This window comes from Eleginops maclovinus, chromosome 18 (genome assembly GCF_036324505.1).
Source record: "Eleginops maclovinus isolate JMC-PN-2008 ecotype Puerto Natales chromosome 18, JC_Emac_rtc_rv5, whole genome shotgun sequence".
Lineage (NCBI taxonomy): Eukaryota > Metazoa > Chordata > Actinopteri > Perciformes > Eleginopidae > Eleginops > Eleginops maclovinus.
The window spans coordinates 26,179,589-26,198,973 of NC_086366.1; the positions used below are offsets into that span (position 1 = coordinate 26,179,589).

Consider the following 19,385-nt stretch of genomic DNA (forward strand, 5'->3'; position numbering starts at 1 on the left):
TATTAATAACTAGGGCTTTTTGTATGGTTAATTATTGGATCTATTAAATAGTTTAAAAAAATAACATTTCCAGTCCAAGGTGAAGTCTGCAAATATCTTACTTTTCCTGAGCAGCAGTCCAAAACTTAAAGATAAAATATTCACATTTAAGAAGCTGACAACGGGAATGTTTTTTTATTTAAGTCGAAACAAATACTAACTTTTAAACTAGTTTTTTTTCAATTTTTTATTAATTTACTTATGGTAACAGCTGTGAAGGACACTATCTACATTTTGATTTGGCTTTGCAAGCATCATTAGAGTTCAAATAAAAACATCCATTAGATTCTTGAAATCAGTATTTATAGCAGACAAACTTTCAACCAATGAGACCCTTCATGGTATGGAAATATCACGCTGACAAGCTGTTTTTTTAACTTTTGACTAAAGGGGAAATGTGGACTGTTGTGGTCTAACCCCAGTATCTTTGTAGGTCAATGTTTTTAACACAGACATTTAAACCTGTGTGTTGCAGGGCGTCGGGCGCGATGGCTAATGCCTCCCCAGACCTGGACAACGCCGAAGCCCAGCGCCAGCTCAACAACAACAACCGCCCAAGCAGCTCGGGATTCTGGGAGACGGAGTGCACCAGCTCCAAGCTGTTCGAGTGCTCCCGCATCAAGGCCCTGGCAGGTCAGAGGTCACGCACATCCCTACATCCAAACACACACACACACACACACACACACACACACACACACACACACACACACACACACACACACACACACACACACACTCACACACACACACACACACACACACACACACACACACACACACACACACACACACACACACACACACACACACACTAGGGTGTTGATTCTTTGCTGAATTTAAGTACCACATTTTTGGATCACACATTACTAAGACTTTATTGGTAAAGTGAGTATTCATATCCAAATCATAACAGATGTGTTAAATATGTGGCCTGCTTTTTTTCCTATATCCACTTAAGATAGTGAAAAACACAGAATACACATTTTATATTTTAAATAGGTATATCACTTAAAGCACCTCCAAAGATAAGTAGAATTGGACTTTATCCTTGTTTTACCTATAAGATATTCCTAATGTCTGTCTAGAGCTGATTCTTGTTTCCCCTCAGATGAACGAGATGCGGTGCAGAAGAAGACTTTCACCAAGTGGGTTAACTCCCATCTGGCCAGAGTGTCCTGTCGCATAGCTGACCTCTACAACGACCTGCGGGATGGATACATGCTCACCCGACTGCTGGAGGTCCTCAGTGGAGAGCTGCTGGTGGGAACACACTTCATGGCAAATTATAAGATCTATAACATCTATTTTAAAGCCTCTCTTAATTGATCATAGAACATGAGATGTTAAAGTCATAGTTTGGATTGTTGTAGGCCAGGTCGTTTGAGGCTCTTATCTGTGCTCAGTGTGTAACCTGCAGTAGGTCAAGGAAGCTAATGTATTACTGTGAAAAGGGGCAGCAGCCAAACATATTTTAAGCCAAGTAAAAGAAAGGTTCACTGACAAAATCTATTTAAGTATATGTCATCTTTAAAATATTTTCTATTTGGATGGTTTGAAGTTTGGTGGTTTTGAAGAGAGCATAGATAACAGCTTCAGTTTTCCGTTGGAAAGAGCTGTCTGACAGAATGGTCAAAACAGAGAAAAAGTCTAATTATAGCGTACACCTAAACTGATTGAATTTGTATTTTTAGGTGGCTTAAATACTTTTTGCTGCTGGCCCCATCAAAAAAAAAAAAAGATTAACTGTCTGCTTCAGACATCAATAAGAATCTAAGACAACCCCTCTTTAAACACTCATACCCAATTCAAGGTGCTCTATACATCCTTTTTGATTATTTAAGTTGATCAGTGTTACCTTTGCATTTGAGAAATGTTCATAGCTTGCTCTGGACTGGTCCTCTTATTTTACAGAACATTTAAAGTAAATTCATGGCTGCACATGTTATGGCGAAAGTTATCTTTGTTTATAATGCCTCTGATTCCCCCTTAGCCGAGGCCTACACGGGGTCGAATGCGGATCCATTGCCTGGAGAACGTTGACAAAGCCCTGCAGTTCCTTAAAGAACAGAGGGTGCACCTGGAAAATGTGGGCTCCCATGACATCGTGGATGGAAATCACCGACTCACCCTGGGCCTTATGTGGACCATCATCCTACGCTTCCAGGTATCCACACATTTAAACCTGTGTATCGTTAACATTGTTGTATGATAAATGATCTCAGCAAATAACATCTTAGTGCCCCTGAGATGAGGTAATATCATCATAAATCTGCCTAAAAATGATCCAATTTCCAACAGTCCATTTCATGATGATCTGGTTAAAGCCACACGCAGTACCAGTGAAACTATAACCATCTTCAGACAGTGGGAGGTAACTTAAGAACAAGTATTAGAAATGTCACGTCCAGACCTTCTGCTCATCGTTGTAAAATAGGTCTCTCATACTGTTTTTTATATTCATATTTTAATTTCTTGTCAGACGTTTTAAGGAATGCTTCTGCACCTTGTCAGTCAGGACCTGGAGCACATAGGTTAAAAATATTACATAATTTATCTTCCTCTCTTTGCCATTCCTCTACTTACTACATTTTTTGTTAAGGAAACATTTATTCTTTGCCTCATGGATAATTGCAAAAAAATTGCAGTTTACAGCAAAACCTTATGGGCTTGTTCGTGCCGCAAAATCATTAGTGCAATATCTATAGTGAATCGGACCTTGAGAGGGGGTGGATAGCGGTTGAAAGTGATGCATAATTCATGGTTCTATCAGCTGACGCAGATGAATTCTGTCGTCAGCTTTGTGTGAAAGCCTTAAAAAATCTAAGCCGTAACTGTTGTAAAAGTTTAATACTTTTAATGGGGTGTGGAGAATTAAAGATTGATGACCTGCTATATTGTTTCCTGTTATTACACGGCTTAGTTGAATACTCGATTCTGATTGGTTAATTTGGACAATTCAGAGGTTATAAAGACTGTTGTTTGCTGCTTAGCAAAATAATGACTGTTGCTATGGAGGATCAAGGTAGAGAAAGGAAAAGACGTAAAAGACGGACCGCTGGACGTCAGAGAGATCACCAGAAGAAGGCAGACAGGAAGTAAACACTAACGGGAACACCGTATTTTCTCTGGCATTGTTAAAGGACTTGTTAGTTTAAAAGAAACTGCAGTTGCCGTAGTTCCAGCGATTGATGCATATATGTTTTTTATTAGTGGAACCAGTACAATAATTTCAAGTTAAAAGAATTATTTCAATTAGTATTAGGAGTCAAGTCATTTCTTTATTATGCGCGGGCGGTTATTATTGGAAGGTGAAGGTTGTTCATTATCCCTTGCTTAGTCCGTTGTGTAAATGAAGACAATATGAATCCAGGCCTGGAATGTGAACTCTAACAAAAATCCATTAAAACAAGAATACAGTAATATAGAAGACATTTTGTCGGATAATGTGTAATGAATGAATCTGCAGCTGGTGACGAGAATACTGGCTCTCGGATTATTATCCCGCCTATTAAACAGCTAATTACTAAATAAACCAACAAATTGACTCACATTTTTTATTTAAAAATGTAAACATGAAAATGTATCTCCTGTTTGGAAAAATTGTCCGCTTTACTCTGCTGACATAGTGATGGCAGGTTTTCTGTAACTGCCCAATTCTGTCACGTTTTATTTTCCACTAACCAGTCTTTAAACACAGCCAGAGCCCATACCTTGTTCCCTTTAGTGTTTACTTCCTCTCTGTCTTCTTCTGCTGTTCCCTTTAGTGTTTACTTCCTCTCTGTCTTCTTCTGCTGTTCCCTTTAGTGTTTACTTCCCGTCCGTCTTCTTCTGCTGTTCCCTTTAGTGTTTACTTCCTCTCTTTCTTCTTCTGCTGTTCCCTTTAGTGTTTACTTCCCGTCCGTCTTCTTCTGCTGTTCCCTTTAGTGTTTACTTCCTCTCTTTCTTCTTCTGCTGTTCCCTTTAGTGTTTACTTCCCGTCCGTCTTCTTCTGCTGTTCCCTTTAGTGTTTACTTCCTCTCTTTCTTCTTCTGCTGTTCCCTTTAGTGTCTACTTCCTCTCTTTCTTCTTCTGCTGTTCCCTTTAGTGTTTACTTCCTCTCTTTCTTCTTCTGCTGTTCCCTTTAGTGTTTACTTCCTCTCTGTCTTCTTCTGCTGTTCCCTTTAATGTTTACTTCCTCTCTTTCTTCTTCTGCTGTTCCCTTTAGTGTTTACTTCCTGTCTGTCTTCTTCTGCTGTTCCCTTTAGTGTTTACTTCCCGTCTGTCTTCTTCTGCTGTTCCCTTTAGTGTTTACTTCCTGTCTGTCTTCTTCTGCTGTTCCCTTTAGTGTTTACTTCCCGTCTGTCTTCTTCTGCTGTTCCCTTTAGTGTTTACTTCCTCTCTGTCTTCTTCTGCTGTTCCCTTTAGTGTTTACTTCCCGTCTTTCTTCTTCTGCTGTTCCCTTTAGTGTTTACTTCCTGTCTGTCTTCTTCTGCTGTTCCCTTTAGTGTTTACTTCCCGTCTGTCTTCTTCTGCTGTTCCCTTTAGTCTTTACTTCCTGTCTGTCTTCTTCTGCTGTTCCCTTTAGTGTTTGCTTCCTGTCTGTCTTCTTCTGCTGTTCCCTTTAGTGTTTGCTTCCTGTCTGTCTTCTTCATTTATTTGTCCTCGAGTTTTCGGAGTCTTCTTACTTATTTCCTTCTCTTGCGTTGTTTTCTTGTTTTTGTTTTATTTTTATTTTATTTCCTGGGGATAGTTTAGCCGCCATGAGTCCAAAATGTTGTGCTTTCCAAACATAAGTATATACTGTATATACTTTTTAGAGCTGACATTAAACTGAGTTATTTCTCTGAAAATTGATATTAGAATCGAATATTCAACTAAGCTGTGTAAAAAGAATGTTAATACATGAAAATAAGAGGTTAGACATCACAGGTATGTCATGGGGGTTTCATATAATAACAATACACTAGATACAAATCCCAACGCTGGACTGACTTTAAAATATTTCAATTTGGGTGGTATGCAAAGGCAATAAGATGCTGGTGCGTGTTCCCATGCTTCTTACTGAAATATGTGGATGCTGTAACAAGCAGTGGCTTCATTTGGGACGAGCTGCCAGCCACTCTATTTGGGGGAGGGGGTGCGTCACAGTCACAACTGCTGCATCATCAGTGTGCGACAGTGTCAGAACTGTTTGGTGGATAACGCCTGAAAGTCACTCAGGGCTCAGAGGCCGCCTTCCTGTCTGCTCTTCGACAAGGACACACACACGCATGCACGCAAGCACGCACGCACGCACGCACGCACGCACGCACGCACGCACGCACGCACGCACGCACGCACGCACGCACACACGCACACACACACACACACACACACACACAAACATACTTTTGCATACTGCACATGCTCTCTTACGGACACACTCCATATCTAGTCAAACACACACCTATACTCTCACATCTTGATTATGCATACACTTCCACACACCCTCACACACATATGGTCTCGGGGCCTGAGCAGCAGTGATACAGGATCAGTTCTTGCCATGTAAGTACAGCAGGAGCCCACAGCTCTTCTTTCTTACGCTTCAGTGCTACAGCGGGGCTTTTGCTCAAAATGCTGCTTTAGCATTATTCAGAGCCTTCTGTAGCATTCACGCCACACAGCCGCCCAACAGCCGTCTCCTGGGACTTGCTATTGTCATGCTCAGCCTGCCTACCTACCACAAAGCACATTAAATAGCGATGCTAGCAGACTCAGGTTTCAGTATGTGAGTGACCCTGTGAGGCAGAAGATGAATGTTCTGTGTTACTTCTGTGTCGATGTAACACAGAGGTGGTTTGATGGTCACTGTGGAAGATTTTAATGTGCATTATTAACATGTGATTTTACACATCCGAGTTGGTGGCTTTTTTCTTTTGCAGTATTTTTTTTTTATCATTGCAAATCCCTAAACAGTTTTGTATCAATGTAAAGTTTCTTGGTTTAGTCTGAATCACAGTAATTGAGATAAGTTCACTGTGTAGAAAGAGCAATATGCTACTGAGAAATATTAACAGCGATGCTCGAGGAAGTAACAGGCTTGATAGAACGCTTGAAAGTTAATCCAGTCATGCCTGTTTTTTCTTGTTGTGTTGTTGTTTCAAGTCCAAGCCCCCAGGAAGTGTGCCTGCCGATGAAGCCATTTTTTTCTAGTGGCTTAACCTTGGTACTACACATCCCGCATCAGTATGTGACATCACTCTGGGCCAGAAATCCTTTTTCCGGTTGACTAACATAGGGAAAGAGACGTCTGTAAATCATAAGATCTTAAAAGTTCAGTCAGTTTCCCTACGCTGAGACGGAGCGGATTGGAGGCGGGGCTAACGGAAAACTCAAGTGTGGATGCTCTGGTGGCCTAGATTCCCGGATAATGCACAGATTTTTGTACTGCAAATATGGGCCATTTTGAGGTCATGCGCCACTGAGAAACTTTCATAGGGATTAATGGGATCCCACCTTCAACGCTGTATCCAGTCCATATGCATCCGTGGTGTAGCCTACCATCAGCAGTTGTATGGTCTGGGCTACAGTACCCTGACTTCATTAGCTGTGAGCTTGGCTGTGATCCCGCTCTCCTGCTCCAACAGCCACCAGTCGATGGCCTCTTCAATTTTGCATGCGCTGAGAAAGAAGAGCTGTGCAGGAGTGTGTGTGTGTGTGTGTGTGTGTGTGTGTGTGTGTGTGTGTGTGTGTGTGTGTGTGTGTGTGTGTGTGTGTGTGTGTGTGTGTGTGTGTGTGTGTGTGTGTGTGTGTGTGGTTACAAGAGAGGGAGTAATTATGGAAGATGTGAGGATAGGGACAAAGTGTGATTAGTTGATGGGAAACAACAAGCATTGATGTGGTGAATAAGCAATGGACGGGGCCTGACTGTGACCTTCAGTCATTGATGGGTGCTCAGTCAAGTTTTTATTAATAAATAAAGGTTAAAATAAAGTTAAAAAGAAATATTGTATCTTTATGATTTGTCTCCTTTAGGCTACTGCCATTCCTACTGCTTATAATCATGTCAGCCTTTCACATACATGCTTTATTTGCCATAATTTAAACAGACAAATTGAGAAAAACTACAAATAATACTCGGCAGAGAGCCTTATTATGCAAGTGGAAAAACAGAAATTAAAGTTTGAACAGATAAAAGGTCAGTGAATGATTATGAATGAATTAAATATTGACAAACTCTGAGCTGCGGAGCACACAAAGCAATTATGATGGATGATTAATTTAGGTGATTTCTTAAACTAACAATGGAACCGTATGCAAATCAGTCGAAACATACTGTAGTTGTCTATGCAACTGATGTGAAGAAAGTGTAACAATTATATGGAATAAGCATTTAGTCAGGCAAAATGTGCAACAAGGCGGTCATTAATGGAAAAAGAACCCCCAACTGGGTGATCATGGAGCCCGATGCTAAACCTTGTTGCACATTATCACGCTTATTACACTGCAAAACACTAAATAAACCAATGACTTGACTCCCAATATTAATTTTAAATAGTTTTATTGACTTAAAAATGATCTTCTGTCAAAATAAATAAGTCCATTTCACTGCGTACCAACAGTCCTGTTAGTGTTTACTTCCTGGCTGACTTCGTCTTCTGTCTTTTGACCCGTTTCCTTCCTCTTGCTCTCTTTTTCTTTTCTTAACTGGGGACAGTTTAGCCATCATGAATCCAAACTTTTGTGCTCTCCAAAAATATAAAAATGAATATTCATGTTTGTTGTCCACAGTTGACGTTAAGCCGATCGTACTTCTCTCTGTGGATTGATATGATGCCCATAGTCCTATGATTTTAGCAACAGTCATCTTATCCTTAGCAACGGTATGTTAGCAAGTATTAACAACCTCTGAAATATCCAAATTAATTCATCAAAATGATTAATTAAGCTGTGTAATACATGATCTTAGAGAACCTTACTTCTGTCTGAATATTAGTTTATCACCTCTTATTTCCATTTAACACTATTCAATTCAGTGTTTTCTAAGTGGTTCCTGCTCTTAGTACACATAACAATTCAAACAGCATTTTATAGACCATATAAACATCAGCTTCAAACGTATAAACAGTTGTTTTGTAGTTTACTGCTGAGCCAGTCCTAGGATTGTTGGAAATACACAATTGGCCAAAACAATGATACAACACGCTTATGCCAAATCTGAACGCATGTTCACAAGGGCGATAAAGTCATTCAAGCTCTAAGAACAATAATCTCATGATAGAGAACGATTGGCTAATATTTATATTGCCCTCCTGCACGCTGTCTCTCCTCATCTTTCCCCCTTCCTTCCTCTGTGGGGAAAGTGAGAGTTTGCTTTGTCCAGTCAGCAGGTAGGGCCGACCCACTGCAGTAACTGCACACAGGCAGAGAGAGAGAGAGGGAGACAGAGAAAGAGGGAGGGAGGGAGAAAAAGAGAGGGATAGAGGAAAGAAGGGAACTGATAGACAGGCAGAGGAAGAGGTAATCCTACTGATTTACAGGACCGATCACAAATAATAACACGCTGTTATTATTTGCACTGACTTCAATACGGTTGGCTGAATGTCCTTGTGTGTGTGGGTGTGTGTGTGTGTGTGTGTGTGTGTGTGTATGTGTGAGTGTGTGTGTGTGTGTGTGTGTGTGTGTGTGTGTGTGTGTGTGTGCGTGCGTGCGTGTGTGTGCATCTGATTAACTAACACACTGCTAGCTCACTGTGTTTACAATGAGTGGAGACACATTGATGTAGCGTATGTTTGACAAGATATATAGATTCATTTTAACGCACAGGATTATGTATTTTGGAACATAGTTAAGATTTAGATTGTGTATTTATTATTGATGAGATGATTCCCTGTGGGTTTATCTGGCAAATCGTTTCAGTCATGTTATCTTTTCTTCAACTTTTATTTGAAAGCAAAGAAAGAGTAGTAGAGCTATACCACATTCATTCCAAAGTGTCCACTCAAATCTACTTCCTGTGGTAAACAGCAGGTTTGTTACCTCCACTGAGGACTTCAAATGTTTGTTTTCGCTTTGTTTGTCAGTTTGTATGCATTATTACAGAAGTACTATCTCCCCTATTGTCATGATACATGCTGGAAGGTGTAGCGAGGCAGATGCACAAATTCATTCTTACTTCCCCTAACATTACAAGAGTCTGCGCTCTCGGAAGACCCTTCTAGTTTTCTCTTTGTTGTCCTTATCTATTCTCCTGCGGACATTTTCAACAATTACAAAAGTTAATAACCCATTAGTTGTTTGTAGGATTATTGATGAATTTGTTCTATTTGTTGAAAACTAATGACTAACGAACAGCTTCTTGTGATGCATTAAAAAATAGTACAAGTATTTAATTTACAAGGATATTACTAATACGTTAATTACATGTTGTTTAAATATGAATTATGACGTTTCTGCTGCTGAAAGTACATCTTGTACTGGTATCATATTCTGATATTCTTTACGGATAAAGAGTCAGAGACAGATTTGAATCCAAAACCTCCTCTGGTTTCTATTTGTGAGTAATTGTATTTATGAGTAGTGTTCATGTGTGTCATGTGTCGGCTTGTGTGGAGAGTTGAGTTTGTGGAATGTGTTTTTTTTTTTATATGGAAGGCTTTGTGTTTGTGTGTGATTGAGTGTGTCTGCAGTGTTGTGCCTAACACCATAGGGAGCAGCTGATTCCAGGGTGTCATGTCCCCAATTAGCTTGGATCATGTCACTGTGATGTCATTGGTTGAAGGGCTGTCACTGTCACCTATCATCAGGCTCTGGATCCCTCAGCTCTTGATGTTCCTTTGAGTTTTTAGGAATTACGTAATGGCTGTGTTACTCGGACCTTCCCTCTCGACCGGTTACAGACGTCTCATTTTGCACCCCTATCTTACTTTTTACATGTCATTTAAATTGTGCTGGTGTGTCTCTAATGGCTGTTTCCTTGCTTGCTGAAGCCCCTTAGCCAATCAGAGCATTTATAGGCAGGCCTAAGTGGGTGACAAACTTTTTCATGGTTAACCAAATCTGAAAGATGGTTGCTTTCTTTACCCTATTACTGGCCTGATCACTTCTCATGATCATTTGAGGTGCAAAGTCATAGCCATGAATATAAATCATCTTAAGCAGAAATGGAGCACAACAACCGGTAGCTAATATGTAACTAAGCTAACTTTGTCAGACAAGGTGTCCTAAATCCCTCCAGCTTTCACAACTTCACTGGTCCCTATGTAGTAGGCTCTGGTTTGTCCCACAGTCACCACTGAGAGGTGTAGTGGTTTACGACTGTAAGATGCATCACAATGCATTGTGGGAGTTTTAGCAGAAGGACGCACAATAGCACAATATTTGTCATAATCTAAAAATGTGTTAAATTTCATTTTGTATAAAGCATTGTAGATCTGCAGAGACATCCCGGCATACTTAACCTATTCTACAGATTTAGGAAAACATGTTTGTTTGGTAAAAAATCCCACCAAGGTCATTTGAATTTATAACTGCAATATCAGTAAAATTATCGCATATGTCATTTTTTCTCAAATTGTTTAGCTCCAGAAGGTACTCGTTTGTTCCCTTTATTGTGAGAATTTTTAAGTCACCGTATGGTGCATACATTTCACACCAAAGGATTTGACAATCAAATGAAATGGCAAACACAGTATAGTGTACTTATCAGTAGATATGAAGGAAGTGACAACTATTTGTCAAATGATGCACAAGTAGATGACTACAGCAGGTTTTTTTTTAGGAGGGCGCTAACGTCAATTCTGGCCAAAATTATGGCCCCTGCCCACTTTCCAGCCAAAATAATGCATTAGAACGAAGCGGAAAATAATAGTTCCTCCATGTCTTAAAGCTGCTGAGTCATACCTCAAAGAACAAATAAATCCAGAGTTCCGGTTTATTTACTTCCTCTCCAGAAAAAAGGAGAGTAAAAGAAAGGATTTAATTCAGAAATCTCAGTTTCAGTGTACACCTGCTGCCTGCTACTCGTCCACCGGCAGACCCACCGGACATCCATCCCCTGTTGGCATCACTTAAATAAAGTGGTACAGGGAGAATCTGCATTTTGGTTTGAGGGCGCACACCCACAGTAAGAGGGCGCAGCACCTCAGTTACTGGGTTTAGACAACACCCTGTACAGTGTATGATTAAAACCTAAGATGTGGATATATATTGTATATTCCTAAAAAAAAGAACAAAGCATTGCAATGTGGAGAGTCTGTGCCCCGTTGTTTCGCTCACAGACGCTTAGCTGTTGCTTTGCTGTGTCCTTTTTCAGATCCAGGTGATCAAAATAGAGACGGAGGACAACAGAGAAACCCGCTCTGCCAAGGATGCCCTGCTGCTCTGGTGCCAGATGAAGACCGCAGGGTGAGCAGTGAAATAAAAATACTCAAATTCATCATCATTTATGTAATGTACCCAGTATTAGTATCTTGGTGCTCTTTGGTTTACATTTAAAGATGTGAAATAATATTTCTCCGTGCTCCAGGTACCCTGAGGTCAACATCCAGAACTTTACCACTTGCTGGAGAGACGGCCTCGCCTTCAACGCTCTCATACACAGACACAGGTAGTGTTCCAAACACATCTCTATAGAATATTATTTTCATCTCATAAACAGAAATATAGAGAGTGGAATGGGTGTGACTTAAGTTATAGGAACATGACAAATTGAGTTTCATGACCTTGTGGCCTGCAGACCTGATCTGATAGAGTTCCACAAGCTGACGCGGTCCAATGCAACCCACAACCTCCAGCAAGCCTTCAACATCGCCGAGCATAACCTGGGCCTCACCAAACTCCTGGATCCTGAGGGTGAGAGCTAGCTGCTTATAGCGCACAGAGGGGTTTTCCTTCCACTGACTGAGATAATTAACACTCAATGTTTCTCTCCCTCTGCTCTCTCTCTCAAATACCACTCTATGATGCAGATGTGAACACAGAGAACCCAGATGAAAAGTCCATCATCACCTATGTGGTCTCCTACTACCACTACTTCTCCAAAATGAAGGCTCTTATTGTGGAGGGCAAGAGGGTTGGCAAGGTAACAGATTACACATGTGCAGATACACACATAGACATGAGTAATGTAGCATGGGACACATCTGTATATTCACCATCAATCCTTTCTTTACAGAATTGGGAAAAAATAGCCTTTGTTTAAATTGTGACTGCCATGTGGTGTATCTGTCAGGGTCGGGGTAAATAGGACACGAACGCAGTACAAAGACAGGGAAGGCGGGTATCAGAGTTTAAACCAAAAGCGAGCTTTATTCAAAAGCTTATACAAAAGGGGAACCAGACCGGGTAACTTAAAAAAAACACAAAACAAACAAAAACTACCAAACACTAACCAGGGCACACAAGGAACAGGAGCAGAATCACAGACAGGACCAGGCAGGTAACATCAACAACGATCACACAAGTAGCTCAAGGGAAGACAAATACACACAAGGATAATCACAAGACACAGGGGCATCAGGTGGACACAATAAGACAATCTGGCACAGGAGGGAAACAAAAGACAGGAAGTAAACTACACAAGACACTAGTAGGAAAATACATTTCAAAATAAAAGTGGAAACTAGCAACAGAAACCCATAACACTAGCTGTGTGTCATGGACTACTCAGGTCTATCGGATGTAGTTTAGCCAAATCCACTTGGCGTCAGTTATACAGTTAGGAAAACACAAACAACTGTTATTCCACTTGTGTCACAAGCAGGTCAAATCCACAGAGTTCCCTTTTCTGGATAATATGAAAAAAAATCTTAACCGTTATGGTTACTGTACTTTTAATGTATTTAATTCAAAATGTACATCTTTTAGCAAAAGAATAGATAAACTAGAAGAAATATGACAAGCAAATCCTTGTCTTAAAAAAAACCTTTCTATCCCTGGGAAGTACTACACTGAAAACCTTTAAACATCCAACAGACAATCTATGAAAGTTGAAGGGCCTGCAGTCACTGCTAGCTAAAACCCAAGAAATAGAGAAATATAAAAAACAGAAACGTCTCTTTCTCTAACTGTATCCCTCTCCTGCTCTGGCTCTCTTAATCTGCTCCTTACCTTCTCCCTCTGTCTGACTCAGGTGCTAGACAACTGTATTGAAGCAGAGAACATCGTGAACCGCTACGATGCTCTGGCGTCAGACCTGCTTGACTGGATAGAGAAGACCATTGCGGTCATCAGCAACCAGAAGTTCGCCAACTCTCTGACCGGAGTCCAGCAGCAGCTGCAGGCCTTCACCACCTACTGCACCATAGAGAAGCCCATCAAGTACGTTGTGTGGATCTTTGAGATGGAATCTTGATATTTAATGCCTTTTTTGTGTCATTTATCAAATGGCATATGCAAACATAGTGTGTATGAATTCATGCATACCCTATAAGTAAAAGCACAAGTTCATTAAAACACTGCATGTAAAGACTTCTGGCAACATAGTTAAAGAAAGTGGAGAGTCAATCTATAATTTAATACATGGAAAATGTATCTACTACAACCTTTATGGATTTCCAGCTGAGTAAATGTGATTTGCAGCATCTGTTCCTTAATCTTTTTTTAAAAAGAATAAGAACTACAGTATATGAATCCATAATACGGAAAGAATCAACAATATATAAAACCATGATTTAGATTTTAGAATTTGTTTGAACTACAATGGGCTGAAGGAATTATAATCCGAGAGGTCCATACATCCGTCCCATTTTCATGAACAATATATCTCGGTAATGCCTGGGAATATGAAATTAAACTGAATACCTTAAGGTTTGGGATAGTTGCAGAAATTGCCTTAAACTCTGGGAAAACACAATGGGGCACTGTCTTTGTTTTCTGACAGCAAAAGACAAATCAATCGAATTGTTTAAAAAAAAAATAGATGAATGAATAATGCAAATAACTGTTACCCTTAGCCCTAGATGACAGAGTGCCTCAGGGATGACGTATTTTTTGAGGCCGACCCGAAAGTAAGCTGCACGTGGGTTCCCTCGACAAAAAAGCAATGTGATTCCTCCATAGGCTTTTGGAATATTGTAAATAATAGGATCTGAGGAAAATGAACCTGTTTGACTTTCGCGCGCTTGCATATTTTAACAAAGCTTTTCCTTTTAGCCACACTGAGTTTTGGTAGTAGTCGTGGCTGTTTCAATCACCAGTCTGATATCGTTTTACAAAGATGAGCTAACAAACTGAGCAGGAGTCTTTACGTGTTCGGGGTAATGACGTACAACGTCCTCGACAATTTATGTAGTCCTATTCAGCCACTTGTCAACAACCATCGTTTTGTGAGGTAACGTGATCTGTCTCTTGAATTTTTGTCAACCACAGACCTTATTTCAATCTATTTTCGCAAATCCTATGGAGAAATCCCACTGACTCTGAGACGAGGGAACCGGAGGTGGTAAAATGCTAACTCACTTCCGGGTTTTAAGACTCGTTCCTGCGCCACTCTATACTCAGGATTAATCAGTTTCTCCCATAAAAAATGACCAAAGCCTCTCTCTGCATATTGTACATAAAGGTTACAATGTCTTTATTTATCGATCGGCTCCTTGTTTGTTCAGAAAATGTCACTTTATTGGATCAAAGCAGTAACGAATGGCCAGGTGTTGGTACAGTACACTCCCCCAGAGAGATGAATGATGAGCTGAGGAATCGTCCTCTCCTCAGACCTCCTGTCTGCAGGCGATCACGCTGCTAGTGTCCTTAAGCTCTGAAACCCTGAGCCACTTTGTGCCTGAGGTTTCTAGAACAAAGTGGGGATTATTTTGAGCGTGTCCTACACAAATGAGACCTTTGAAAAATATTGTTTTCAAAGAATTTGACTGACTTCATTTGTCTGTTTCTCACTCAGGTTTCAGGAGAAGGGGAATCTAGAAGTTCTCCTGTTCACCATCCAGAGCAAGCTCAGAGCCAACAACCAGAAACCATATGTACCTCATGAAGGGAAGCTCATCTCAGACATCAACAAGGTCAGACATCCACACTGCAGTTTTTATATTATACACAGTTTATCACCTTTTACTAAATAATTCAGTCTTGAGAGAAAAAAAACCTGCACCTTCAAAACCTTACTGTCGGAGCCAAGCGCAAATTCATATTTGTGAAAAAAGATATTAATGTTGTAATGACAGGTGATGTATTCTTTACATATCATTTGAATTATTATGTACGCATTTATAGAGTTGTGCACATTTAGATTTTGAATAAAGTTATGTTTCTGTCATCATTTACGATGAGTTTTTATTGCCTTAATGCAGCTTTCATTGCACATGTCCAAAGAGTTTGAACAACATTATGCTAGTTAGATGGTAGAAATGTACCAGTTTGGATCAAAACTTTGTGTAAGCAGGGCTCCAGACTGCGACTGATCTGGTCGCATATGCGACCGGAATTACGGCCGTGCGACTTGATTTGAAATCACGGTCGCACGGTGCGCCTATGAAAAATAACCGAAAATGAAGGCCTGCGCCTTGAGAGCAGAACCAAGTCACAGGCTGGCGTGAGCGCTGAAAAAAACAAGAGCCACGCCCCGCTGGCTGACTGAGGTGCGAAAACTAGTCCCCCGGCAGAAACAAGCGATCAAATAAACTACTCTGTCACTCGCCCGCTTACGCAGGACCCGGAAGTAGCGCGAGCGCTGGCAGCGCACAGCATGCTAGCAGCGCACCGATCCATATTCCCATGACGTAATGCATCCTGGAGTCAGCTGATCATGATTCACGAATCAAGGAGCAGATAGGATAAGCAACAAGCAGTTAGTTAGCGTGTGGCCAGAAGTAGACCTGGCTTCACGCGTCATCACAGTGACTGATCATGAGTTTCTTGCAGTAGATTGACTGTTGTTTTCTTATTTTAATCATACATGTACAGAAAAGTTGATTCATGGTGGCTGTTAGTAAGTGTATTGAACTGTTATAGTTTTGTTAGTATTTATTTTTGAACAGATGACACTTGTGTCATGTACTTGTTGTTAATGTTAGGTTCATCCTGCTCTGTGAATGAGCAAAGACCACCTGTCACTATGGTAGTAGTTCAACATGCCTGTTGTTATAATTTTTTCATTACTGCAGCCATGCCTGGTGTAGGAAATGTTCTTTTATTCGAAGTCCAGGAGTAGATTTAAAAGAAACGAAGTGAAGCTCCTCATATAAGTTTTAAAAGGAGTATTTAATAAAAGGAATGCAGCAGTAGGTTTTACAAAAGTTTCACAGCTGTGGCTCAATAGCCCGGTACAGGTCCACAGGCCGCTGAATGAGTGGAGCTCATCAGTAGTTACTGTCTGCCGGTCCGGAACAAAAGAGAGATCGATTTCACAATACAAACATCCTTTGTAGAACCATCCCTTTCCTGTCATAAAAATAAACAACTTCAAAATAAGACAAACTCCGGTCTCGTCCTCTCATTGGTTAGTAGCGGGGGGGGGGGGGGGGGGGCTGGATCCTATTGGCCCCTTGTCGTCATATGGGGTTTTTCGGACTTCTATTGGCTGACGTCTTCGGGGGCGGGTCCTCCCAGACGTCACCGTCGCCATCTTGTTAGCGTAGTCACGAAGCTCTCACCTACAATGTTCTATTATGCAATCCTTCTGAGGTTTATCAGTTATTTAACACGCAATAATATCATTGCAGCATCAATGAGTGAGAGGTAGAGGTGGTGTGTTTTGTAACTCCACGCGTCCTTCTCCCTCTACTCATATATACAATACAATATTAGCTACATGCTATCTGAGGCTAAAAACAACATCCGGTTACAAAATAAACAGTTTCAAAGTAAAACAGTTTTCAGAATAAGACAGTGTTGTAGTTACACATAATGTTGATGCCATGACTGCAGGTACAAGATTCAAGTCTGAGGAGTAAAGAAGTTGGTTGTAACAAATGTGTGATTTGTCCTACTTCCCCTTCCACCTAACCTGATCTAAAATACCTAACAATTATTTTCCACCTAGGCGTTTAACTCAGCAGGTTGATGCTTTTTCTTTTATAATCTGTTCAAACATGTTATTCCAGGTTGTTAACATTGATTAATAGCAGTATTGCTTGGTTTGGCCAAGAGTTTTGCTTGTGCTCCCATTTTTTTGGGGTTGGGAGCACAGTGCTCCTAAGCCAAAAAGTTAGTCTGTATCCCTGGTAAGTATAGCATAGGAATCTTGTAAATGTGATAAACCACTACTCTCCTTTTTATCCTCTTACTAATTAAGCGGTTACATTTCCCACTACCCATTGTTGTTCTATTAAACCACTGTTAATGTTTTTTTGTTTTGTTCTATATCCCAGGCCTGGGAGAGGCTAGAGAAGGCGGAACATGAGAGGGGCGTGGCTCTGCGTAAAGAGCTGATTCGTCAGGAGAAGCTGGAGCTGCTGGCTCAGTGCTTCGACCACAAAACCACCATGAGACAAGCCTGGCTCAACGAGAACCAGAGGCTCGTATCACAGGTAGGGGCTTCACGCAGCTGAGACAAAAACAAATGTTGCCACCTTTTCACTGCAAAGAAAAGAAATGTTTGGCTGTACTGTTCCATTTCCCTTTAGATGTCAGAATTAAAGTTTTATGCATACCATTTAATCTATTTTCATAGATGCAAAGACAAATATTGCAGATGATAATTCATGAAGATAAATATTGGAGTCATTTTTAGACTTAATTAGTTAAAATATAGGGGCAAAGTTTCCCTGTGCTCACCTTTAATGTGAATTTAGGACCTGCTCATAAAAGCAGGATTTATGACATCACAACTAATCTGTCCTGGACAAGTCTGCAACTTACACTTTACTGTGTTGTTTGTCTATGATTATTTCATTACTCTGTTCCTTTGATTATTCCTTCTTTGTTTACAGTAGGAGACAGCTTTTGTCTAGCAGTTTGTTTGGAATGGAAAGCTTTTAAAAAGAATCTGGACTTTCCTGAGATTATATATGAATCCTGAACGTGGTTTAAGTCATACATCACCACTACATGCTCTATACCAGTTAAAACACAAACTTGGTCTGCGAGAGGACCTTATTCCATCCTTATGAATTATAATGATGAATGAAACCTGTACAGTACTGTGCGCAACTCCCTTTCTCGTTCCTCTCTGTCTCCCCCCTCTCTTTGCCTCGGCTGCACCCTCACCTTTCCTTTCATTTCACAGGACAATTTTGGCTATGACCTGCCAGCAGTGGAGGCGGCAATGAAGAAACACGAGGCCATCGAGGCGGACATAGCCTCATACGAGGAGCGGATCGGCGTGGTGGTGGAGCTTGGAGCAGAGATGGAGGCAGAAGGATACTACGACATCCGGCGTATCCTGGCACGGAAGGAGAACATCCTGGGACAGTGGAGCCTGCTGAAGGAGCTGGTGGCTGGGAGGAGGACCCGGCTGGAGAAGAACCTGGCCCTGCAGAAGACTTTTCAGGACATGGTCTATATGATCGACTGGATGGAGGACACACAGGTACCTTAGAGAGAGAGAAGACACTTTAGACTGAATCGATTCAGTAGTTTAATAAAGACAGAGGAAAGGAAATAGTGGACGAGGTTACAGAGGAGCTCCGAAGTCTGAATGATAAATATTTAAAGGGGACAGGAGAAAAACAGAAAGTGAAAGGAGAAGGACAAAGTGTGGTACATACATTAAGTCAAAATAAATAAGTAGAATGGAACTGCTAAAAAAACAAAGACATCCTTAATGTTTGTATAACATGCGTCCTCTGTCCTCTCTTGCAGATCCAGCTGCTGTCCAAGGACTTCGGGAAGCATCTTCTGGAGGTGGACGACCTGCTGCAGAAACACAGCCTGCAAGAAGCCGACATCACAGTCCAGGCAGAGAGGGTGGAGACTCTGAACACCGCTGCACTCAAATTCACCACCATAGAGGGTACACTGTGTACTGTACATTGGGCTGGGGAAACGTTTCCTTTCATCTTCCTCAAGCTTCATATGGAAACAGAAATCTGAACAAAGGTTGAAGGTGTTTGCATTGCTGGTAATGGAGGCTGGCATCATAAACATGGAGTTTTTAAATGATTCAATGAGAATAACTAGAAGGAATTATCTCAGGTGTGTTTAAACAAATCACTTTACTGCAGGTTTCAGAATACTTATACAACACATTTTTAAAACGCCATTTATCAGATGTTATAAGATGTGATATTTTGATACAACAGCCATATAAAAGGGTGTAACATTAACAACAACATTATCTCTACAATATTTACACTATACAATATAATTCAATTTACAATGTATAATGTCATCTGAATTGTTAAGGAGAGCCAACATTTTTTTCTAAACTTCCTCAGTGGTTGTTATTTGTAACAGACCAACCTCATAAAAAAGGAGTTATAAATGATCAA

General features: G+C 40.7%; 1 protein-coding gene across 1 annotated transcript in view; it reads left to right on the top strand.

The window, feature by feature from the left end:
- The first annotated feature begins 527 nt into the window (after positions 1–527).
- LOC134880518 (spectrin beta chain, non-erythrocytic 4-like) overlaps positions 528–19,385 on the top strand; it is an 81,953-nt gene continuing 63,095 nt past the window's right edge. Inside the window, 12 exon segments of the mRNA XM_063907473.1 lie at positions 528–672; positions 1,151–1,302; positions 2,033–2,206; positions 11,318–11,409; positions 11,531–11,611; positions 11,741–11,856; positions 11,973–12,085; positions 13,136–13,323; positions 14,900–15,017; positions 17,325–17,483; positions 18,182–18,484; positions 18,757–18,907. Of these exon segments, the coding sequence (XP_063763543.1) occupies positions 528–672; positions 1,151–1,302; positions 2,033–2,206; positions 11,318–11,409; positions 11,531–11,611; positions 11,741–11,856; positions 11,973–12,085; positions 13,136–13,323; positions 14,900–15,017; positions 17,325–17,483; positions 18,182–18,484; positions 18,757–18,907 (1,792 nt within the window).